Genomic DNA, 26,451 nt, shown 5'->3' with positions numbered 1-26,451 from the left:
CTTTTGTTGGACGAACAAGCATGGAATCTGCACAGAACTCTGTTAAAAAAATAAAATTCTGAAAATGCTTCTTTTGAAGGTGTTGGACAGCTCCAGGAAATGATCCCTGAGTGGCCGGCCTCTGCTACAGGTCTCTCCCACACAAGCTGCACAACACCAGCTTCTGCAGTTCTCAGCCTGCCAGATCAGAGGGAACCCCTGACTTGTGTGCCAAGGGGCCACAAAAATGCAAGGGGGCTTTCACCACAGTCTGAATAGGGTATCTGAGGAGGAAGGGGAGCCATTCTTGTGTCTACAAGCAAGAAGGGTTCCATCAGAAGCAAGCTCTCCTGCTGGAGTACATGATGGGATACAGGGCACATGCCTACAGACCAAGTGACTTCCATCATGCAAGGTGATAGGAAGCCACCATATATATCCCCACCATAGCTGCAGTATGTCTCTGGACATTGGTGGGCACATACATCAGGACATAAGTCCAAGCCATTTTCATTGTCGTCTACAGGATGACATGACCTGCACCACATAGGTCCTTCTCTTACAAACTACAGTTTCAGCAAAATTGATCTTGTCTCACTAACAAGCCCAAGTTCTCGGATTGGGGGATTGCTTGCAGCCAGTGCCAGGGTTTCTGGTTGCTTGCAAAGTGTTTTGGCTCTGCATGGATGCAAGGCACAGGAAGAGTTCTTGGATCCTGGAGGGTTACTCCCAGAGATAACCCAGCTTGTCAGGTTAAAAGCTCAGGGGATGGTAACAAAACAGGAGACAACATAATAATAGGCTGATCTAAAACTTACTAAGCAAAAAAAGAGCTAGAATAAACTAAAATAAAGTGCATCTCATTTGAGCAGGAGAAAAAAAGGTGGAAGCTGAGACTACAGATGAGACTGAGCTGAAGAAGAGGCTGGGGACAGAAGGGAGGGAGAGGAGACTGGGTTGATGCATGCAGCCTCTCCCACCCTAGGAATGCACAGAAGCCAGCAGCTGAATCAGAAATACACTCGGGGTAGTTATTTTGTTTAACTTTGCATATTTCTTGGGTTTCTTAGTGGAAAAAAGTTTTGATTTGGAGCTTTTGTAAAGCTGACATGTCTGGCTGCTTCATCTGCCTTGCAGCTCTGAAAAGGGGATCTGCTATCTGGAGCATCAGACTTGGAGCGAGAGCTGGTCCTTGAGTTAGTGAGCCACACTTGTTTATGCGACTGAGAACAGTTTCTGTGCCGTGAAAGGAAGGAGACAGAACTAGCATTATTGCCTTTTCCAGCCAAGGGAAGCATGACAGCAGATGGCTCAAATGCGAGACAGCACAACCAAAGGAGTATTCAGCTGGTGCAGTTCTGGTAGGGCTGTAGGACACTGACAAGCCAGCATGTGAGAACACATACCAAGCTTTCCCGAGTCCTAAGCCTAGTACAGTCAGCCCCAATTAGGCCAGTAACTGACCCCCAAAACCCACTGAATCTTACAATCAAACCTTGCCTTCTGCTACAGAGCTACTGCATGGTAATACAAGCCTCTTCTTTCTATCAAATAGATATTACTTAGCAAGTGCTTAACAGCACTATACACGAGATGTTGCTCCAAGGCAAGACACAGAGGTCAGGAAAGGCAAGGTTCATTCCTGACAGGAACGAGATGAGCCATTAGAAATTAAGCATGTTCCCTCCACCCCCAGAATATTCCCTCCCTGTAATGCCATTTCAATCTGATATTTGCAAGGTGGCACCCCAGAGAGGATACATTCTCCACATCCTTACCAGGGAGGAAGCAGCAGTTACCAAGAGCATCACCACATGGAGCTCACAAATGGCTGCAGGAATGTCCTTATCTGGTTGCAAGAACCTGGATGTGCAAGGGCATAAAAGCCTCACTTCCCCAGCAGAAGCACTGCAGATTTCAGCTGCCAGATCGGCTCCTTATTGGGCACTCTGTGGCTCCAGTAAGCTATTTGGATCAAACCTCACTCACATCAGTTCTCAGCAGGCTGCCAGGCTCAGGAGGCAGCCTGCCCTTTTTCCTATTTTAATCAGATTTTTTATTTCTTCCAATGGCTTCTCACTAAAATTCCTGTGCCGAGATCAAAGGCTGGACTCACCTTGCATCCCGCAATAACAATCTGCCAACACCAAGAGGAGTTCACCTGACAAACAGAGATTTCTTAAGCTGAGTTAACACAGCCTTGAACACACACAATCCTTGGGTCACAGATCATTTGCACTACAAGTCACATGCCATGTTGAAAAAATACACCATGTGTTAGCTAGAAAACACACCAAGGGCTGCTTCCCAGAACACTACAGAGAGGCTTGCATGAACACCCTTCATACATGTTCACTTTCATTTGTGTCAAGTGGGGTTTTTTAACACTGGCATTTGTATTTGTGTGTGGTGTGTGTATTAGACTACTTTCAAAGGTAAGCATTTCAGAGTTGGCACCGTGGGACTTTGGGACTGAACTGTAGAAGACGGCCAGCTGCAGAAGACCTCACCCCAAGTACGCAGATTTACCTGCAAGGAATGTACTCATGCAATATGAGGTTGATGCACTCATACCACTCTTTTCACGGAGGACTTTTTTTTAAATCCTCCTTTTCTTCAAAATGATTAATATCCATCAGCTACCATAAAAATGCTCAAAACTCAATACCTTACACAAATTCCACAGTCTCGGCAATATTTCCGCTTTCTTCTGACAGGCACCAGCTGACTCAAGCCCTTTCCATGCACGTAGTTTAGAGTACACCACATACATGCCTTTCCAGAGCAAATAGTTGAAAACCTTCTTACAAATCCTAGCACAAAGCCTGTCAGACAAAAACTCTGGGGTGGGGTGCCAATTCTTAGTGCCAAACTCAAGCAAGCAAGCAAAAAAAAAAGTTAAACTTCAATAAAACAAGGTCACCTCTAGTAGAAACAAACAGCACCATCTGCATGTGCACCTCCAGCTCACCCTTTGCTGAAAACCTGGACACAGCTGCAGTGGGAAACAGAGGAAAACCTGAATGTGAAGGCTGGCCAAGACAGCCAAGAAGGGTGCTTTGATCCTCTAAGGCGTTTCTTGAGTAACATGGAAAAACTGCCCATGGAGCAGCCATTCTCTTAGCATCGCTTTCCAGGTGCCCTTATTTAGCACCTCCACAGCTCTCAACCCATCACTGTTGACAAATTGCCTGCTCTCAGCCTTCTCCCCTCTTACCATTGCTTTTTCTCTTCATTATTTGATCCCCTCCTTCACTCTGGAGCCCTGCTCCATCATAAGTCCTCTGAACCAACCCTGACCTCTGCTTCCATAAGGAGTCCCATGACACCCTGCACTTAATCATAGAATCATAGAATGCTTTGGGTTGGAAGGGACCTTGAGAGATCATCGAGCCCAACCCCCCTGCAGTAAGCAGGGATTGAACCTGTGAACTTGGTGTTATTAGCACCATGCTCTAACCAACTGAGCTAACCCGGCTGCTCAACACCTCTTGTTTTTTACCTCTTCTTGCCTACTTTTTTTCTTTAGCTCCTCTCTCCTGGCTCTCCCACATACAAAACATCTTTTCTACACATCAAGTCCACAGGTTGTACCTCTCTGCCAGACCCTGTTACCTCCTGTTCGAAGTCAGACACATGGAAAAAAGATTGAAGAAAGACTATTTGATATGTTTAGTACAGCCAAAACAGCCACTCTTCTTTCATCCTCCTCTTGTCAACACAAAATATGCCTCTATCCTAGCCTGCCCCTGGAGCTTATAAACCTGACGATTATCATCAACATGCTCTTGATGCCTCTCCAGCACGAAATATGGTGCCATACTGGACCTTGGTAAGAGGGTGTATATTTGTATTCAGGTAACAGGTATTGATCAACCCAAACTTCAATACTGTGACTTTTCTTGTGTACTTTAAGAGTAGAGGCTACCAGTAACATCTTCCTTCCAGAAAGTCTGTATTTTCAATCTACCCGAGTGAGCTGCTCCTCAAGAGCTTTCCTAAAAGACCATGGAGCTAAGATATATCACTTGCAGCAGTGAAGAAAAATGCCAGCATGAAAGCTATTTGCAATCTTAGGTACAATAAATGCCTGCAAGGCATCTACTCTAGGTAGTTCTGCTATCAGCAGAATGCCTATCTTCGCTTTAACCCCTGTAGGTGAAATGTGTTTAAATCAAAGTAGAATTTCCAAAATTGATAGTTGTATCTATACCTTAACACCACACTAAACCACTCCTCAGTCTCTACTGATGTGCATACTCATCTGGGAGTAGATGAGAAATAGCCTATTGAAGGAAAAGGTGACGTGGTTTACCATTCCCATAGCTCATATTGATTGAGCAGAGCAGCTTGAAGTGCAGTACATCCCTAACCCGCCTTAAGGCCACAGCGGTTAGATGTCACTTCAGATACATATCAGATGTGAACAGATCTTGCAAGATACACATCTTGTATACGACTACTACAGTGCACTCAGTGAAGTGTATGCTACCCTGTGAAGTACATACAATATGCATACCATTTTCACCCTGGGCTGATTTTCAATCTCAAGTAAATCTTACAGCTATGACCTCTGTAGATCCCATCATAACACAGATCTGGATAGGAACAACTCTGCACTGATAGCTTTAACAACCAAGTCATCATAAAGAAGTACTGACACTGGGTAGTTTTCCTGGGTCAGAAAGGAAAGAGACCACAGAAAGCCTTACTGGTATCCCCAAACTCAGCAACTCCAAAGCCAACCAAATGAAACCAGTTTCAACTGTTTGTCAGTTTCAAGCAAACACAGCCTACTGTAGCACACCCAAACTTGAGCCAGCAGGAAAATTTCCTTCTAGAATAAAGTAAGAGAGTTGGTTCACTAGCCAGAGATAACCAACACCGAAGTACAGATAGGAAAGCTCCTGCATTTTGAGGGACACTCCATTTTAGCTCAGCAATGCACAGGCACAGCCTGCAAGACTGAGAAACAACTGCACAAAGTTCTGCCTCAGATGATACTAATTAGAAAGGATTAATTTTCTTCAGCAACGTTCAGAAGTCTGGAAAGAACAAAAGCTACACATCTGCATGACACAGCCAAATCCAGCTGCCCAACACAGTCAAATCCAGCTGCTTGTACTTGCAGACCAGAGTCTCCCAAAATGCTACGATTGCTATGGAGCCTGTCAGGGCAACGCTCCCAACCACACAGTTGCACAAACACTCAAGATCACAGGTGCTTTACTCTGAAGATGGTGAGAGACAAAAGGCAATTTTTCACATTTCACATTGTGCTAAAGTGCAACCTGCCTCATGGTGCCACCATGTAGAGGATGCAATCTACACTTAATTTGGAGAACTGGAAGTTATTCTACAAATAACTTTGTTATATACAGAATATGAAAGTTACTGAGGCTGAATCAATGGATCACCACACATTTTCCTGAAACACCTTGTTTGGTCCTCTTAAGTAATGTTCAACTCAAAATAACCTGGGGTGGAATGGATATTTGGGTTAACGAAGGCAGCAGAACAATATATTAAGTCTCAGGGACCAGTTCTGCAGGAAGGGAGGCAGGCAATCCACCTTGTCTTCATACCAACTCCAGACCAACGACAACCACCAACCTGCATGTTCCAATACACAGGGCAATGTAAGGGACCAAGCTTTCACATTAGATGTAATAGAAAAACATTCTTTACTCTGCAAGCGTCTTTACAAATATATATATTTATATATTTAAGCCCATTTCAGGCCATAAAAGCCCATAAAAAACAACCAGTACCTTTCTGAACAAGAGAAACTGCAATCCAGAAGTCTGAGGTGAAAGACTCCCACAAAAGGGCTGCTTTGGCGCTTCTCTGAAGGCCTCTATTTAGCACACAAAACCATCTTAAAAATCACATCAGCCTTTTATCTGCAAGGAGGGGCACCACTTTTACCCCACCTTTACTACTCTCTGCATGAGGTAAACCGGAATCACTTTTACATAATCACTTACTGCTTTAAAAAGGGGTATTGTATCCTGAAGACCAGCTTTTCCAAAAAACATTCATGAATGGGTTAAAAAAGATGCCGCTTGTGGATCCAACCACATTGTGCTGTTGTCTCAACATAGAAGAAGTTGATACTAGAAAGCTATTCCAGATACATACAAGTACAAACACTAGAGCTGGTCAGAAAGATTCAGTTTCAACATTTTTAAAAAGCAGGGAAAATTTTCTGCAGTGTGTCTTTTGCATTAATTTCCCCTACCCTCACTTTTCTACCAGTTCCATATACCCTTCAAAAAAATCACGTGTCTGTTTTAAGAGTGCAAAGTCCATCCAAATCTTGTATTTAAGTCCACTATCACTACACTTTAAAAATCCTGATGGCAAACAAAAAGGTCTTGATTTAACTTAGCAAAAGTGATATCTAGAAAGTATTCAACATCAAGAGGTCTTACAAAAAAACTTCAGACTACTAAAGTATTCTAAGGCACAGTGTTTTGGAAGAAGTGCTTTCTCCCTTTGGTGTTGCTTTATACACATCACATGTGTGAGTCCAAGTGATGCATGGAGCTGCAGATGTATGCCATGCTGTCTCCCCGTCAGTGAATTGAATCTTCTGCAGTTTCAGACATAGGCTCCCAATGCTGCATGAAATTCAGTTAGACATTGCACCAGCTGCTGAAACTTGGGTCTTTCTTCAGGATCTAGGGCCCAACAGCAGGCCATCACAGCAAACCTGCAAGATAAAGACAAATGGAAGACATGAGAACATAAGCCAGGCGACCACCATCTCAGCCTGAAAATGAAAAACAGTGTTTGCCACTAGAAAACCTGCTGACCAGTGAGAGAAAAGGAACCCTGTATCTTCTGATACATGATGCTGAACAACTTCAGAAGACAAGACACCTGAACAACCAATAAATGTGCTGTGACTGGAAGTGCTGGTTTGATTTAGGATATGAGTCAGAGGCAATCCAGGAGGAAGCAATACATAGTTCATCGGAAATTGCTCAACTATTGTAAAAGCATAGTTCAAAGTGTTTCTGTGGTAGGTTTATGGGAAGGGGATTTGGAAGAACACATGAGGCAGAAGGTAGTGCCTGTGCACTTGCACTCTCCTGTACCATTAGGATTATGAATAAACGTCTCAAGCACTGCCGTTTAACTCCATTACACACAGTACTTCTCTGTAGTCTTGCTGAGAGAACGGACATTCCCTCTACCTACAAACCTAGTGGCTTCATATACCACAGTCCCACAAACATTAAGCTGAAAACCCCCTCCTCCCATCCTGCTGATCAACCCCATTTCTCCCATGTGTCAGAATAAGAAAAGGAGTTGGGTCAGGATTAAGTGAAACTCAACAACAACAACAACAGAAAGCATTTAATTTTAGCCTGAGTTCCTTGATGTTGGTCACTGAAGCCACACAAACACTTACACAAGGGTCAGCCTAAAAGGCAGAATAAACAGGCAGGGGAAAGCAAACCTGGCTCTTTCATTGGTAAGGCTGGCTTAACGTGCTTGTTACAAAATAGACATTTTATCCTCTCTCCAAAAACATGCACTTACAGTTCATCAGGGCAGTTGATTGGCTGAGCTATTCGATAGCCATCCTTTAAATAAGCAGCCATCTCAAAGGGGTCAATATCAACATACGGAGTCTGTCCTAAAGTCATCAGCTCCCACAGCGTTACTCCAAAAGCCCACTAAAAAAATAGCATACAGCATTAACACAGCATACCAAGTTTTGAGAGCTCCTTCAGACATTCCACAAAATCAGTCATGAATAAGTCTACACAGAATAAGAAAGCTTTACATAAATGCTATATATAATATCCAAGTTCAACATGAGAATACTTTGTCTTGAATAGGGACAATTAAGAATCACAGAACAGGTGTTAAGTTGAACTAAAATTAAAATCTTTGTGCACTAAGATTTAAGTGCTAAAAAAGCATGTATTTACTGCATTATTCCAGTATGACATTTCAAAACACTTAACAAATCTAAGGAACATTAAACACTAAACTCAATGTTTTGAAAAAATTAACAATTTTATATTACATTTTACCTCTTCAAAACACTACACGAAATTCCTCAAAAAAGGTCTGCGAAATTCAAAGGTTCAGAAGAGCAGACTGAATGAAACCATGTTTTTTTTTTTTAAATCAAAGTCATCTGTATATTTTGAGTATATGCTCAGAAGTAGGACTCGTGAGAAAAATAAAGATTTCATCTATGTAAACCTGACAGCTGGATCAGCATTCACCACATTCAACTGACAATACTTGCCAAAAGGAGCTTAAGGTGATGAGAGAGGAAAAAAAAAAAAAAATCATCAATCAATTCATGTGCAAGCACAGTACAAGTAAAATGATTTACTAGCTGGTATCAAGAGACCAAACATAGATGGTGCTGACACTGCATACTGATGATTCACTGCTGAAGTTACAAGTGCTGCAAACATCATGATTTATTAAGAAGGGGCAGAATTCTGCAAGCCTCAAAAGATTCCTGGTTTTAATAAAAAGAAACCCTGCTCGCCTCTTGACCAAAGCCTTAACTAAGGGATGCTGTCAGTGAACACCGATGGGAAGCTCAGAGATGCAGAATGGCAGGGGCACAGATGTGGCCACGCTCTGAACAGCCGTCCATTAGCAGTGTGGGAAGGCAGGGGAGGACATCCTTTTTATTTACAGTTAAGAAAAATGCTGAGGGACAAGTGGTGGTGCACCTAGAACATGATAATAAAGAGTGATTCAAGCAAAACTACTTTGACAATATAGCTATTTCTAATTTCCGTAAGTAGCTGCATGAAAATGGCATAAAGAGATGCAGAGCTTCATGTCCAACAGAGAGGAAAAAAACCACAGAATTAAAATTCAACAGGAATTGTGTTTTGTTTTTCTACGCTTTGGCCGACTGATATAACTGTTGGCAGAGGAGGAACACATTAGGAATGCTTCAAGCCAGCAAAATGATTTTAAAGAAACACATCCAAAAAACAAGCCTAGAACACAAGCCAATTGCATCTTAACAGACACCACCTAAATTGTAACAGATTTATTCACCGATTATAAGTTACATGCAATTGATAACTAGATTTGTTCCTAGCAAGCAGACAAAAATGTATTACACCATATTTGTGAAAAGTGTCCAGGTAAATACAAAGATGATGTTTAGGGCAGATAGTATTTTCTACACCCAGAAAAACTGTCCATTTTTGCACACTGCAAAATTCAGATAGCCACATATGCAGTTAAGAACGATGTTAGAAGCTGAGTTGCATTTACCCCTATATAATGCAAAAAGGAGTTCTGTGTTAAAATAGTGCAGGCTATATGCTGGATTACACCAGAGTTTTCTGAAACGGTTATGATACTGCAGTGCCTTCATCCTAATAAAATTCTACATTTCACTGTCAGTGTTACATAAGCTTTTATTTCCAAGTCCAGTCTTCATGAACAGTGAATGCTTTCATGTCACAGATTTTAAAAAAAAAAAATTCAACATTTAATTGGCCCCATTTAGTATCATAAAAACATGCTTTTACAGGCAACTTCTATTTCCTGTTCTGTCTTCAAGTTTGGTATAACACAAAACCCCACACATTTTCCAATGAGTACAGAAGTATTTCTGGAGCAGAGCTGACTCCTATCCTTCCTTCCTTTTTTTTTTTTTTTTTTTTTTTTGTTTATGTGGCTTGAGCACTAGTACAGAGACCATGGCAATGGGGGAAAAAAACCCTAACAAACCAAAACCAGAAGTTTTCTAAACTAGCACATTTTAAGATGTAGATTACAATCACTGGATGTAGCCATGTTAAGGAAAGCATCATTACCAAAGAAAATATCCCCTTAGCAGGAAGACACAGATCATAAGGGGAAGTGGTTTACCATTAATTAGCACAGGTCGATCTTCAAGGACAAGCTCCTGTAAGCACATGAACAGTCCATTCTGATGTGCAGGAAGCTGAACAAGGATGGTAGAAAGCCACCACAGATGTACTGATTAAGCTCAGACACTAAGGAAGGAAAGAAAGGGTGGGAGCAAGAGAAGGCTACTTGAGGAATACAGTGAGAATGCATCAGCATGCAAGGATGGAGTTTGGAAAACCAAAGCTCAGCAGAGAAACTACCAAGAAATGCACATAGAGGAAAATGGCAAAAGCATTTGGGAAAAGGCACCCTCTTGAAGAGGTGGGATCCAGGAAACTATGGGCCAGGTGGTCTAACATCAGTCAGCTCCTGCTAATGTTGGGGAGCACATGATCCTGCAAGTCACTTCCATGCATATGAAGCATAAACGTGTCTGGGAACAGCCAGTGTGGATTTATCGAGGGCAAACTGTGCCTGACCAGCAGCAGTAGTACAACCAGCAGCTGGTTACTAGTGGCATTGCTCAGGAATCAATACTGTTTTATCTTCAGTAACAACCTGGACTCTCAGGAAGTTCGTGGATGATACCAACCTGGGCAGAGTGGCTGACAGGCTGAAGGACAGGATTCTGCAGAAGGACCTCAAGGAGCTGGAGGAATGGGCTGACAGGAACCTCAAAGTTCAAGGAAAGCAAATGCAAAGTCCTGCATCTGGAAGGGAATAGCTCCATGCACCAGGACTGGCTGGGACTTGCTGCCTAGAAAGTGGCTTTGCAGAAAAGGACCTGGGGGTCCTGGTGAACAAGCTGAATGCATCAGCAGCATGCCCTTGAAGCAAAAGAAGCCAGCTGCATTCTGCGCTGTATTAGTGTAAGTGTAGCCAGCACGTCAAGGGAAGCAATTCTTCCCATGTTTTCTCTATCTGTGAGACTGCAACTGAAATACTCTGTTGCAGACTCTGGATCATTCAAACAGCACACAAGTCCCAGTACAGATTGCTCACTGAATTTAACTACCTTTTCTGCTAACTCTACCAAGGAGAACAGCATACAGTGGACATCTCTGCTGTGCAAGGAGGGCCTGCTTGACCTTTGAGCTATCTGCCACGAGCAGCGAGTTCAGGTAGTAGGTGTATAGATGCTGTTCTGAACAAATCATTGTTATCTATTCAGTGCCATGATTCTCCAACAGCTGAAAAAAGGGAAAGTCATCAACAAAACACACTTACAAAATGTAAGAGGGGAGGAAAAAAAACCACAACAAAAAACTTACCACATCACTAGCACTGGAAAATTCATTGTTAACCAGGCTTTCAAGAGCCATCCATCGAACTGGTCTATTTTCATTATCTCCCAGACAATGGTAGTCCATAGGAAATAGGTCTCGAGATAGCGCATTGTCTGTAATCTTAACCTGAAGTGCATCGTCAATGCTAATTTAAAAGAACAGAAGTATTTAGCAAACTTGGCATTACAGTTTTACAGAAAATATTTATGCTCAACCTTAAGTTCCAGACTTGGGATTTAATTGGGGAACGCCAATCACGCTATCAACATTTCAAAGGACTAGCATCCTTCTAGTCCATTCTAGGTCAAAACACACTTATTCTGTGATTGTAAAATATTATCAGAGAATGTATTTATTCTGCGTTAACAGATAAGCACTAGAGAAATCAGCAGTGTTAGATTAAATAAAACCAAACATTTACAAGTGCAAAAAAATACAGTTAAAGCAAACAAACAACTACCTTAAATTATTCCTGCTCCCTTGGAGATCCCCTATCAGATGAATTAAACAAATTTTAGCTATAGTACCTCTGTAGCAATAATGAGCTAAAGACTTAAGCAAAGCAAGATCTAGTAGTATCTTGTTAAAGCAACCGATATTATTTGTAGGCTAAAAGCTTGTCTCTAATGAAGCAATCTGGTAAGATATTATTTATTCCCCTCAACAAGAGATATTCATTCCGACTGTTGTCAGAAATAGGATACTGGCTAAGGAAAACTTACTTTTAATCAACAAAAGCTGACTCAAAAAAGCACATGGAGCCTACTGATTCCCCCCCGCCCTGGGCTGTTAATTCATATTCTTTTGCAGTGCGTAATATAATTCAATGTTCTCATAAACAGCTGACTTCAGAATATGCGTAAGATGTTGGCTTTAACATCTCATGACAAAAACACAGAAATTACATTGGGTTAAGGGGATTGTAACAAAATGGTGTTTGCTGTCTTTTCACCTTGTCAATTATTTCTTTATTTTGACAAGAAAAATTAAATAAAATGCTCAATTTGTGTGTTTCCCACTTCACTATCTCAAGTACCTTCTTATTTATCCCATTTCTATGCACCTTCAGGTCAGTTCATTGCCCTTAAAATTTATAGACCAGGAAATTTCCATATCTAATCACTCTTAAGAGTTCAGAGAAATTCCTAGAAGACCTGTCTATAAACAAATATGATACAAAGGGTTATTTCCCAGTGATTAGAGAGCTCTGACTTGTGTAATCCACGTGTCCACTCTAATTGGGCCCAATTGTGCCATGGCCACATGAGACCAAAAGTATCTGCTCCCTTAACAAACCTGCCAAGACCACTGCAACCCTGGCTCCCTTCCCAAAATTAGGGCAGGAGTACATAGGTCTGATACTCTTCATATCTACTCCTCCCAGCCTTTCACCACACAGGAATAGACTTGGGGAACAAAGTGGTGGCAGATGAACCAAAGCCCTTCAAGTGTTCTGGGTTACTGGCACACTTTCTCTTTAAAAACCTAATGCTAGCCCAGGATTTCTCGTACTGTGGCACAGATCAGCAGATGCTCAGCTCCTGCCTGCATTTCCCATGGAAAAGGAGCACCAGGTGCACTATGAATTGATTTTTATTACCAGTGCTCCAGATCACACATGACAACTAAAGCGAAGCTGGACTTTGTGCCGGGGGGCAAGGAGTCAAGCAGTCTGGACTGCCGACCCTCTGCACAGCAAGGGTACTAGGCTATTAATGCACTGCACAGAAATGAGAGGTTGTCACAGGATAATTTCCCTGGACCACTGTTTATGATCTTTGTCTCCTGTGGTACCACTTGTTCCTCAACATGTTCACCAGAGAGGAAAAGCAGTAAGAATTAGGAACAGTCTCTCAGGAACTCTGAGCATCCTTCCTAGCACAAGAGCCAGGAAAGGTTCTGCTGGACTAGCTCAGTGTCACCAGTTCAAAAGCACAAGGGATGGCTTCAGGGTGGATCTCACTGCTCTCTGTCCCAGCATTTGCTACACCAACAGTGTCTGATGCCAGTGGTGCCAGTACAACAGGTTGAGTAGGTAAAAGAATATCCTAGGACAAGCATGAGTGCTTAAGTGTCTCCCAGCTTTTTCTCTTAGCCCCTGGGATGCAACATTAGAAGCTCTGTTGGGATGTTTGAAGAACTAGGCAAAAGACTGCACCCGAGAGGACCAAGTGGTTTTGTGGACAGAAGCACGAAGGACAAAAATTGTAGCAATAGTGACCCCTGACAATCCTGAGGGGCGAGGCAGGGAAGTCAGTCCAAATTTCAGGAGCAAGACCTATCCTGGTGTGGGGACTGTGACTCATATTTTACTATCAATTGCTGAGCCAGACGTGCAGAACTCTCTAACAGACACCAGTGGCATGGCCCCAAGGCAGACCATACACTAGAAGGGCATGCTGTCCATCAAAAGTGCAAACACAGAAACTGGGCTTCCACTTCAAGGATTATGTGGGAACAATCAAAGCAAACCCCCAATCCAAAAGGGGTACAAGGTGGTTCAACAACTGTGCCTTGCATATATTGGAGGGACTGATGCCTTGAGGATCCTAGGAGGTATTTCCAAGGGTATACTGGAAGGCATGTGGGCAAATAAGGCAAAACAAAGGCTGCAAAAAGTTGAAAGAGATGGAAGCCAAAGAACAGGAACTGAGACTGTAACCCAGTCAACTCCTCCTGCCTGGGCAACTGAGAAACCTGAAATTTGGGAGCATGCTCCAGTCTTTACACCCTTGCACTGGCAGAAAACAGGCCTGAGAAAACCCTGTAGGTATTGCTAAGGCAAAAGGCTTCTTGGATTACATGTCATGCATGCCCCACGGTCATCAAGAAGATGTGGGCAGCAATTCTGAGAAACTAACTAGTTTATCAATAATACTTTCATAAAACAGACACAAGAAAAATCAAGCAAATTACTAGACCATGAGGCATTTTATTTTCTTCCAAAAATAAATGAAGCATTGTAACTGAAGGAATGCAAAATGTGCATTCATGCCAAGTGATCCAATGATGATGTACTGTTTCATCAATAATTTCATTTATGATCAAGCAATGTTCATCAAATCTCAAAATCATCTCTAATAGCCAACTTCAGGTTAAAGACTTTATATTCATCAGTAGTTCAGTTACCTCATTAGAACTTACTTCACTGCCCAACAATTTGTACACAGCTCTGTGGTATAACCCAGAGGTTGCTTCTTTCTCCTTTTCTTTCATTGCTAGTTCATTAATAGACCAGTACATGTCCTTTGAGGGGAGGCAGAAAGAAGCGTATCTCCAAATCAAGAACTTGAATTCAAGGCTTCAAACGTGGTCTTGAATTCTGAAGAGTAACTGTGTTACTTCAATTATGACATTATTTGCAGATATCATAAGACTAAGCTCACGGACTAACTGCCCCTTTAGGTATTTTTAGATGTTTAGTTAAGTTTAGGCAGAACCCTGTATTTTCTATGTTTCCCCCTATTAGGTATGAAAGCAGGTGGAGAGAGACCACCAACTGTGCTCACTGAGTGATTTGGTTTATAGAAAGCCACCAAATACCTTAAGCAATTTCTACATTTTGAGGGCATATTCGAGTCAGAAAATTGTCTCAAACCCTACTTCAGCATTCCTACCATTTACAGAGCACATTCATATCTATCCATCATTTGCCACCTAAGAAATCTACCAGCGATCAAAGCCATTAAGTTATATTTTTAAGGAGAAAAAAAAAAAAAAAAAGAAGAAAACCAACTTCATACAAAAATCTATCCATTGGTAAACAGCCAAACACATTCCAAATTTTTATTAAAAGGGAAACTTAGATATTTTTCAAGCCTTTGAAAAAAAATATAGACAGACAAAATGTAGCAAAAGTATTTAAGATGAGGATATTCTGCTTTCTTGAAAACAATGCTTTCTGGTTCACCTTATGTTTAGAGAAAAACACTGACTAGATTATCCACCCAAAATTTGGAAAAAAACCCAACACAGCAGTATATTTTGAAGTAGAGATCAAGGTCAACTGGAGAAAGCTCATCCTAGCTCTAGCTACTGATGTAACATTGTCTGCATGATGACTCTACCCCGCTGAGTACTTACACACAGTTTCTAGCAGCCAGGTCTTTGTGAATGACCTCCCGTCTGGCCAAGTAACTCATTCCACAGGCAATCTGAATAGCCATATGTACAAGATCCTGCTGGGAAATTGCCTGCAACAGCACAGAACAACAATAATTGCAAAACTGCAAGCCCAGTGCCTGTGAGATTAGTGGTTCTGTCGTATTCTACTGCTCCCTCCCCTCACCTTTAGTGGCTGATGCTTTCTAGTAGCTACAGACACTACCACCTGTTGAAAACTTAGGAAGACTCCTTATTCTAAATTTTAACTTTTTTTTTTGAGATGCTAGGGGCAAATGTTTCCAGTCTGCAACTGACTCACTGCTACACAACCTTTCCTTTGATTAGTGGTGAACACAGGCAAAAATGGTCAATTTTACCCTTCTTACCACACTTTTTTCACTTTGGAAACCAACTCATTTTCAGGCAGTGGAGCACAAAAAGCAGTCAAAATTCTTGTTGCTATCTACTGCTGAAAACTAGTATCAAAGGCTGTTGCTCCATCCACTTCTACGGTTTCACAGTCCTATATAAATTAAACCCTTGCACATATTTATATATGTAAATATATTTACATATTTATGTAGGTGGACACACTAACATTGCAGGACTGGGGTTAAAATAAACCAAATACAAAATTAAAACAATAATAAACTGGCTTCTTCATTAACAGGTTGTTATTAAGAACAATAGCCATATATAATTTCAGAAAACTCAAGATTGCTTTAGGTATTTGTAGAAAAGCTCCATCTTAAAATAAGTATCTAGGACACCAAATGCCCCATTTTTTGATAGTTAAGTACAGTCATACCTAGTTACTAAGAAGCAACTCCTGTTTGACATAATACAGATTATAAATACAATTTCTGCTTGAATTCTTGGAAAGGAATATTGGTGCATTGCATAGGGATTTAAAACCCAGATTAAGCAGCAAAACAAGTAAAATCAAAAGCTGAAAGATACTAGCAGCTTATCACTTGTAAATTAACAGAGGTAGGTGGCCCTTGCTAGTTTGAAATCTGGTACATAACAGGGACAAATGCTGAACTCGGGAAACAAGATTTCATTTTGTGCTTGATTTAGCCTAAAGACAGAAGCCAAACCAAGGTGAAGTTGAAGAAAAAGACAAGGTAATCCTAACTACAGGGACAGTTTTACTACATATACACATCCATCACTAAAAACTTACTCAGATTTTTAAAAATACACAAAACATGTTCTCATCTAGGAATATTTTCTCACTTATCATGAAATTTATACAACAGGTTCCATTGAAACACAGTAAAGTTATGAATGCTAAAGAGCACCCACAGCAGTAAAAAAAAAACCCCTAGCAGATTGCTTCTTTTCATATCTAAAGTTAAATAAATCCAATTATTTTACTTAATAGCAAATCTACAGCAGCACCTTAAAAGTTTAACAAAGTGCTTTATGCTTACTATAAAATAATTAAGAACTGCAGTAATTAAAGGGATAATCTATTAATTATACCAAAAATAAAATCAGTAAATCTGAAATTTCTCCACACAGAATTTTCCCCTGTGTATTCTAACTTAAATCCACAATCATATACCATTTTCTCTACTTCTTAATTTTTTTTTTTTTAAGATGTATTGATATACCAGCTACTACCCTAATCAGAGTTTAACTCAGCTTCATGGCCTCTGAACGTCCATGACAAACGCAGCCAAGAATGTTTTCCTTGTATGAATCAAGACAAACACTTGTTAGGGAACCTGCTTGCCAGTTCTCTCATTGTCACAACAGAACAGGTGAATACCACAACTATTTCTTTTAAGGCACAGACACAGATGACAAACCAAGTCTAAGTTTAATGGGCAAGAAGTCACAGATTTCTGAGTGTACCTGAGGATTGTTGGCCTCTACCAACTTGCACTGTCGCAAAAATAGTTTAAGGTTCCCCCAGTTCATGTATGGCAGCAGCACCATTGGTTTCTCTCCCTCTTCTATACAGACATGAGTGATAGGTAGCAGATTCCTGGAAGATAGGGAGAGAAATCCCTAATTTTATGAAACTGAAATTTGATAAAAATCTTCTCACTCCTTAAACACAGTAAATGAAAGTAATTCAAAACTGAAGAAACGCACCAATCTTGCATTACAAATTGCAGAGCACAAGGTCTCCAAATAACTGAAGCCCTCAACATTTAAAAAAAAAAAAAAAAAAAAGAAAAAAAAAGAGAGAGAGACTTGAGTACTTTCCCATTAGGAAGAACCCTCCACATTTTTTCACTTGGTCCAAAAGGGCTGAAATAGATTTCTATGAATACAAGTTATCATTTATATTAAGAAGTGATATATCTTCAACTTGGAAGTGTATCATTCTAAATGCAGCTACAGATATAAAATATATAGCTACATTACAGAGTGGTTTAAAAGTCAAAACATCATGTTTGAGTCACTTCAAAATGACTGAACAGAAATTTTTAGTCTTGAATGAGCTAAATATTAAATTGCACTCTAAATGCAGAAGTATCTCAGGAGTTTTATCACAGGTGTTTTACTCCTCCTTATGCCTCAGACTACCCCCATGCTGCATTGCTTAAACATCTTCCTATAGTATCAACATATAAATTTGTAGAAACTTGAAACAAACTGTGTATAGTTTCAATTTTAAAAACCCTCTATCTTCTATTGAAAACATAGTAGGAAATCTTCAATGAGTTATAATGATTTCTAAAAGGGAACTTTGAAATTTCCTGTTCTTACTTGAAGAAGTCTGGTAGTCAGATGTCACACCCATAAGCTCTACATACCCATGTAGCTCTACCTTCGATCAAGATAAAAGTCCCAGCTTTATAGGCACTGTACAGAAGAAAAGCTTTTTGAACTATTTAAAGTTTGACTTGTAAAAGGGAAGATAACAACTGATTTTGAATGATGAGACAGGGGTTGTTTCATTTTGTTTCAATCTTAAGTATGTTTCCCCAAGAACCTACTACTCCTCTTAATTAAATAATCCTGTATTTTAGGCAAGGTCTTAACTATAATAATTCTTAGAAAAGCAGCTTTTAAATGCACTGTAAAACTAATAATTCTGCTTGAACTATTCTAATTTCTTTCACATTACCAGCAAAATGATCAATTACCAGTCTAGGGACTTGATAATGAGTGCAGGTTTCGTCTTACCTGCATCCTTGCCAGTAATGAAGATCTTTAAAAGCCAATTTCAGCCTTCAATCCAAGCTGCAAAACTGCCACTAACTGAAGCTGTTTGGGGCATTAATTTAAAAACTTAAGCCATCACTCCAGAAGATCATGCCAGTAATTCTTAAGGAACAAATCCCATCAGAGATGTTACAATGCCATACCAGGACACCATGTGTACAAGATTGCTAAAATGCATTTCCTCATCTCCATGTGGGACGGTACCTAATCACAGTACTTGTCTGTGCCACGTAGAAAATTATGAACAATACGAAACAGACTAGTACATTAGCTAAACTGATAATCAACCTCCACATATACTTACTCTCATCATCACTAAGATCCCCTCCACATTTAACAACTAGTCTGTGCAAGAACCAGGGTAAAACAACACATGCCTGCAGCACCTTTTCCAGTAATTGTAAAGAATATATAAAAGGACTATCTACCCATATTTCACTGCAAGGCTTGGAACACCAAACCAAAGACTTTCCCCATCTTCCCACACACTGCTACTATTTCATTTTACTGACTGCAGCTGGAAAAAAGCTTATAAGCACCCTTTGCAATAAGAAGCATATATAGAATTTTGTATTTTAAAGTGACACAAAAATAGTTTCAGCTCTTTATGGCTTAAAAAAAATTCCAAACATATAAAATATTGCTGAGTTCTGAAAAAAATAATTTCTTCTCCCTCTAGGGATCTTTAAGCACAAGTATTTTCAGCTCACACAGATACAGTTTTGTTTATAAACACTGCTTAGCTTACCTGTGATGAAGTCCTCTGAGTTTACAGCTTTCAGTCAGCATCATTGTCACCTGTACCTCTGAGGCTTGATCTAATTTAGGAAAAAAAAAAAAAAAAAAAAGAACTACAGATACAATTTTGGAAACAAATCAACATATTAATTAAGCTTTGGTCCACATGTGCAAGTCAGTTGAGGTCATCTGAGCACAAACAGAACTTGCTTACTTTTTTTAAAATGGAATTTAAAAAACCCCAAACGAGTAAGCCAAGTTCTAGGGCATATTTCTGCTTAAACAAATGGGGTGAAGCTGAAAAAGGAAATAAAACACACACCAGGTGCCGACAGACTGTACTTTTGCCACTTCCTGACAGCTTCTGGGCAGGCATGAACTGCCTGCACTAGGCAGCACGGGTCACATCCTGCACATGTGGCCGGTGGTGCTGGAAGAAGGGGAGGGTGCTGTGTATTTCCCAAAAGCACAGAGGTGCTCAGAAGACCCATTTCACTGCTGAATTACCAGTATAGGCTTCTGCAGATTACTTCCACACTGATGGAGACCATTTATTTCTAGACTTACTTATTTACTGCTCTCTACTTGAAACACTTGACTCTTGGTAACCTCAGAAATGTTTGCTGTTCTCTTCCCCACCTTTCAAAAAAAAAAAAATCACTGCTGCCAGCTAAAATTCAAGCATCTGTGATAACTCCAGTAACCCAGAGCAATCAGAACATCTACTAGGCAGAAGCAAAAGTATTATCTGTAACCCTTTCCCCACAAATACTTTTGTGTTTGGGTTCCCCCCCCGCCCCGGTGGCAAGAAGCAACAGGGAAGCTTAACCAAATGTAAATCAGAGCTCTCACAATCCCACCCTCCTCATACCTGGGTGCATTTTCTGTCCCTCCTTCATGCTAGAACTAGTACTGGTGTGCCTAGGCAGCAAGCTAGCACAGGAGAGAGCCCAGCAAAGGCCTATCAGTCTTCCTTGCTGCATTAGGATGAATTTGCATATTACAGGTGAGTCAAACCAACATTTTACTGGCCTGGGAAGAAGAGGAGGAAAGAACTCATCTGCTCTTTTCCCTTCTTCATTGTCTACCCTCCTCCCTGTACCAGCTCTAACACCCTTTCCTAATTGAACTTTAACGCTGCCTTTTGACTGAGTTAAGAGCACAAGGTAGGGAAAGAAAGCACAAAACCCAGAGGGAGAGCACAGCCTTCCCCCTCATGGCAATGGCAAACTAAATAGATAGGCTCTAACCATAATACACAAATTGGTATTTAGCTTTCCCCTTCAGGCACAACACAGCTCCTGCCTAAGAAGGGTTCATCAAAAGAGAAATTGTGCAACTCAAGAACCTGTGAGCCACAAAACACTGGCTGGATTGAGAAAGTTCCCCCAAGACAGGGAAAGGAATGATACCCCAAGGCAAACTACTTCAAACTACCACCTCGGCTCAGGAGAGATTAAAAAGGAGGCATGCCTTCCCAAAAGCATACAGGCACTTAAAAAAAAAAAAAAAAAAAAAAGGGGTGGGGGGTGGGGGGTGGATGGAGATCAGGAAACAGAGGTTATAAATGCAGACACAGGTCCCAGCCAGAGGCTGAACCCTGAGCATGCTTGGAAACCGCTAAGGAGCATCACTGCCTAGACCCTGTACAGGCTGGAAGGACCAAGACTACCAAAAGCCAAAACACAGCACTCTAGAGAAGTCCAGACACAGAGGTGCCATGAGATTAGTGACAGTTCTGGCTGTGGTATATTATGGGATGCATCAAAACAGTGCATTTCCTTGTATTTGATAACAATTATGTATGGGGGGAGGGTATGAACAGGTTCTTGCAGTGCAGGAGGTCTCACCTGGCCATACTTAAGTGTCTCTAGTTTGAACTCCAACACAGAGAGGCATAAGAAATAGAAGGTCCTACCTACTGTGCAGCAACAGCACTCAAGTGTTTTATACATGACAAATTTGATATATAGGAGACAGACTTCAAAGGTTTGTAAGCAGACAAGAAAAAACAAGATACTACATTAAAATGAAGTTATATGGGCATGAATGGCTGAATTATCCAACTGTTATAAAGGGCAAGAAGCATTAAAAATAGAGGTGTAAAAGCATATTATAAGAAGTTAAAGGAACTGCCACCAGGCTACTAGTACACAGCTTCAGGCTTAAATGTATTAATTACTAGAACTCAAAACCACAACCTCTTCATCCCAGCATACAACGAAGGCAAGAAAGACATTACTAGGTGTGAGTTTAAGGTGATTAACTTGCTTATAGATTTTTTAGCCCTTGCTTGCTTAACTGGTTTGCTTTTAATTATAAGACCCACCATGCAAAAATTCGAAGCTCTAAATCAGACATTATTTAAGACTGGCTTTAAAATCTACATAATGAGTTAATCGGGTTCAGACAATGCACCTATTCATATCTTCGTGCTAACACTGTAAGAGACAACACTTCTGCTGATGCCTTTCCCTTTCCATCACACAGGGTGTTTTTCAGCAGATCACTGTTATGTTTCATTTTTTTCTTTCAGCTCAGAGACACTAAGCTATAGTTGTTGAGCACCCAAAAGGATGATTGACTCCCACTCAAGTATATACGGAAATCTAAATCTTATCTTGTGAAACAGTCCCAGCATCCGTATTGTGTTTTCTTATCAATATTATTTCCTTGTTTTCCGTATGGAAAAAACTTACACAACACCAACAAATTCAACATGCTCAAAACAAACAATAGCAGTACAAGACTAATCTCCCTCTAGCTTAGACTGGTGCCAATTTAGAACAACCACAAAATTTGATTATTGTTGTTTCATACTAGATAGAATTAAAAACAAAATATAAATCACCACCTGTTTGAGTGTTTCTAGTCAAAAGGGGTAAAAAAACATACCAAAATAATGCTACTGCAATAGTACCCACTGCAATTAGATTTCCTTTTAAGGCCATTTTCTTTAGTTACCCACAAAAAGTACATTTAAACAAATTGTCACCTTTAGTAGATTATTATAAACACTTTCGAGCATCCAGGTCTTCATAGATTAGGACGGTGATTTTTGTAATAATACATTTTGTTGTAGAGGACCTGGTGAATCTGACTATCCTGCACTGAAAACCCTTAAAAGTAATCCAGAAAATCCACAGCATTTATGGCTTTGATAAGATAAATACACGGGCCCACAGCAAAGCCAGAGACAGCCACAACCCAGCAATTCCAGCTTGGTGAGACATTTTTATGAGGACATACTAAGGTGAATCCTACAGATTTCATTTTCCTGCCTAGGTCAAAGTGTAATCCTGTACTGAAACCATGTATCAAATCTCCAAGTATTACATGTAAGTACACACACGTGGGTGTTTTACTCACAGAATTGTTTGTGTAGTCACACAAAATAAGACCTGGGGAATGATCTTGTCAAACACGCAAGAATGCCTACAGGCTTTCGCAGCTTGTTTCTTCTGTACCAGATCCGTGAAGTCATTTGATATGAACACAGCCACACACGCAGCTAAAGAGGGAGGAATGGAGGGAAAGCCTCCCACAGAGCCAGAAACCTCTTAAATTAAAATAGCAACTTAAAGCCACGACAGAGGAGGCCATAGTCTCCCATATATTAAGTTTGTGCATCAAGAAATATGCATGAGTTTAAGTCAAACACTCCAGGGCAAGGCAACAAGGGCTTGTTGCACAACTTCTTCAAAGCCCTAAAAAAAGCTAAGCTTCCCTCTGAGATATTAACACTATTTGTGATTAAGAGTACATCAGTGCTCAACAATTCATGCAGTTGCAGCCTGATGATCACGAGGTGTAGACAGGTCAGTGCTTCTTAGCCATGAAAGAACATCACCTCTTTTCACAAGGCTATCACACACCAACAGCTGAGTAACTGAACAGCAAAGACTTCAGGTCACATAAGTTAAGAGAAAGATTTAATACCCAGTAGTAATTCTAGATGTTAACTTAGGACCAAAAAGGTTCAACTTTCAGAAGGTGCTTAAAAACAAGACTATTTGAGATAGATGTAAATGCATTCCAGAACTAGGAACATGCTTTTAAAGCACTGGTTTTACCCTTTCTGTGCCAAGAGCCTGGCTGTGAAAGTCTACCCTAAGGCACAGAGCAAGAACAAGCTAGGATTTCAAGAAGCTTTGACACATCTGCAAGTTTATCTCATGATATTACGTTATTTGTATATAGCCAGGCACAATGGGGCCCTTGGCGCTACTGTTTTAATATAAGAGGCTAATCTCTCCATACTACTCTGGCAAGTATGATATGTGCTGAGGCCCTTCCTGGTTCATGGGGAGAAAGAGCACCTATTTGATTTTTAACAACTTCTAAAGGCCATCTGCAAAACTGCATTTTAAATCTTTGTTTACCATCACTCATTAGTCACATGAATCATTGTGACACTCACATGAAAAAAATCTCTGGCAAGTTTTGTGACGACATTAACATTGCAGCAATTTGCTTGCTACAAGACTGGGCACTCGTAACATCATGCTCTACATTCACTAGGTGGTAGCATATCGGAAGAGAGTCACTCCACACCTCAAATTACTTACCAGAGATGAAAAGCAGCAATTACCTGGATATTGCAGTGGGTTACCCGATTATCTGGATGGCTTTCAAGAATAACATTTTAAGTAAGACCTCCTAGAATCTCAAAATAGCAAAGCAAAGCATTATAACTTAAACACTTTAGATTGTAGCACAGTCGCTGAAATCTGTTTCTTCAGATGGAAGACAAAGCAGAATCTTAAAAGCAATATAACCAAAGGTTTCAAAATTGAAGTCATCCCAGAGTCCTTTCATAGCCTACTATTGGCAGTAACACACAGCAATTTCTTTCAGCACTCCTATCAGGAGCAGCTCCATAAACACTACAGCTAGGAAGTCTAAGGCTTCTGATAAACAAGTTTCCTGACAGCAATATTTAAAAAGATGTTTTACCTGAAGTTTTTCTCACCTTTGGACCATTTGTAACTATTTGTTCCTGTGCAAACTTCCTTCTGTCTCATATTGCAAGCTAATATTCCCCAACATCAGAATACTTATACAACCCATTTTCTATATGGCTACCTGTTTTCACAAAGCTTGTATTACCCTTTTTATCTTTCAAACTTGCGGGCTTTGCCAAATATACTGCGACAAAGTCCACAAGCTCCAGTTATTGAAGGGTGAAAAGCATACAGGCAGGCACAAAGGTCACAGACTCTGTGCCCATAAGGAACTGAGACTGTAGTACTAGAACTGCCCTAAGCGTTCAGCTTTGGGTAAGAAATGCTCCTAGTATCAACGCATCCTTTTTAATTACTGCTGCTTTTGCAGAGCCATTCATTATGTAAAATTTCTCCCAAGGCAGAATTCAATCCCAGTTCAAAGAGAATACATGCCTGAAATACTGCTTTAATCCTTCTACACAAGTCTTTGTTTTTTTGGAAGAAATTCAACACCCAAAGACTATCTTGAGTTCATGTCTGTTGTACATGACATTTTTAAGGCTGCTAGCAGACATTTTCAGAGCTTTCCTTCAACAGAAGGATGAATTGCTCAAGGAATGCAAGTAGTCATGATCCAGTCTGCTTTTTTATAGGTAGGAGGGGAAATACATACCCAAAAATATTTACGCTTTAGAACTTCAAAAGGCCCTAACAGTTAGACAGTGACAAGTTACTGTGGAAGCCAGTAGCACATCTGATCACTTTCTGCCTACCACAGACCTGAAGGAAAACCACCTTGCTCCTGTTTAGCCGCACTATTGGATGCACGAGTCTAGACAGCTACAGAGGCATTCAGGTAATGGTTATACTTTCATGCATCAATGTCTATCTGCTTTACAAGGCAACCATGCATCCTAAAGAATTCAGTGGTTCTGTATCTTAAGACATACACACACAAATGACAACATAAGGAGGTTACAACATAGGACACTACACTTAGTCTTGTAAAAATTTCAGTAGAGCAGGATTTCTCCTCCAATCTTAATATCAAGGCTATTTATATTGAAATGTTTGTTTCCACACCACAACCACACAAGTTTATTTTTTAAAGCAATGCAGTTAATATTTTCAAATTCAAGCCTAATTTTAATATATTCTGGAATTGATTCAACATGACACTGCTAAAACTGAGAATGCTGTTCTGGTTTTCCTACATTACAAATGCACATGCAATTTTAAACCACAGATAAGGGCAGAGAGAAGTACAAATGGGGGATAGTGCTGTTTCCCTACATAATATTACTAGAATCCAAGGAGCAGCAGCAAATAGCAAAAAGTAAAAGGCTCTTTGCTCAGTAATCCATTTTACTTAAAATGAAGCTGAAAGTGTAAGTAAATGTGAAATGAAACTGGGGAAGCGAGACACAACTGACAATGTTTCAAAGTCTATCAACTGCTGAAGGGCAGCAGCTAACAAAACTGAAATTCAAGTAGTGATTTTAACTGTAAGTGAAAATGTACTGTAGAATACGATTTTTTTTTTCCTGCAGAAGCATATGGAATAGCAAATCTTTAAATTAAGAAATACAGTACTTTGGACATCAACCTCTGAGAGCTGCTACTCAATACTGTTTTAATGTATATTGCACTATTTTAGGTTTCCCAGGATCCTTTCCTAATGAACTAGGATTGAGTGACAAATATAGTGCATTTTTAAGGTGATATTCAGAAATTTGCTACTTTTCCCTAATTCTTTAAATTCAAGTATCTTCCTTTATGAAGACACTGCTAAGAATTTAGCTCATAGTAGAAGCAGCTCTTTTCTTGAAATTTTTTTTGTCATAAACAGGATCCTGTACTCTGATTTTGGAAGGTTAAATACTTTTAACAATTAACTTAAACACTGTACATTTAAGGCATGAAGTTAAACTTACAAATATTTTCACAAGGCAGTGCTTTTAAGAATGAACTACCCAGAATAGTAAATTCAATGCAATTTAAAAATGGTACCTTGGGAACAACTGTGTATGCTCCAGGTTGCAGTACACTATATGTCTAATATGAACAAGAAACCCTTCAACTTGGTATACACACTTGTCACCTAAGTACACCTATTGCTTTCCCCTGCTTTACACAGCCTAAGTGCTCAGGATCTCTATTCCAACACCTCCTAACTGTACTGAAGAAGTCCTAAAGGGTCACGAACATGCACTCGGCTAGGTCGTAAGCAAGGCAAAACAGGTATCACATGAATGAAGGCAGTAACAGGTCTGCACACTATGGACAGTTAAGTCCCACTTGTTTTAACATACATTTAACATCTAATACGTTTCCTCATACCTACAACTCAACAC

General features: G+C 40.2%; 1 protein-coding gene across 1 annotated transcript in view; it reads right to left on the bottom strand.

The window, feature by feature from the left end:
• Positions 1-5,829: 5,829 nt before the first annotated feature.
• Positions 5,830-26,451, bottom strand: part of RYK (receptor like tyrosine kinase) — a 65,184-nt gene continuing 44,562 nt past the window's right edge. Inside the window, exons 10-15 of the mRNA XM_075716304.1 lie at positions 19,162-19,231; positions 17,091-17,223; positions 15,207-15,316; positions 11,109-11,268; positions 7,531-7,667; positions 5,830-6,694 (exon numbers count right to left, since the gene is read on the bottom strand). Coding sequence (XP_075572419.1) covers positions 6,583-6,694; positions 7,531-7,667; positions 11,109-11,268; positions 15,207-15,316; positions 17,091-17,223; positions 19,162-19,231 — 722 coding nt within the window. The 3' untranslated portion in view covers positions 5,830-6,582. The remainder of the gene's footprint in view (positions 6,695-7,530; positions 7,668-11,108; positions 11,269-15,206; positions 15,317-17,090; positions 17,224-19,161; positions 19,232-26,451) is intronic.

This window comes from Pelecanus crispus, chromosome 9, assembly GCF_030463565.1.
Source record: "Pelecanus crispus isolate bPelCri1 chromosome 9, bPelCri1.pri, whole genome shotgun sequence".
NCBI lineage: Eukaryota > Metazoa > Chordata > Aves > Pelecaniformes > Pelecanidae > Pelecanus > Pelecanus crispus.
The sequence above is the reverse complement of the archived record's forward strand: the minus strand, read 5'-3'. Positions and strand labels throughout refer to the sequence as shown.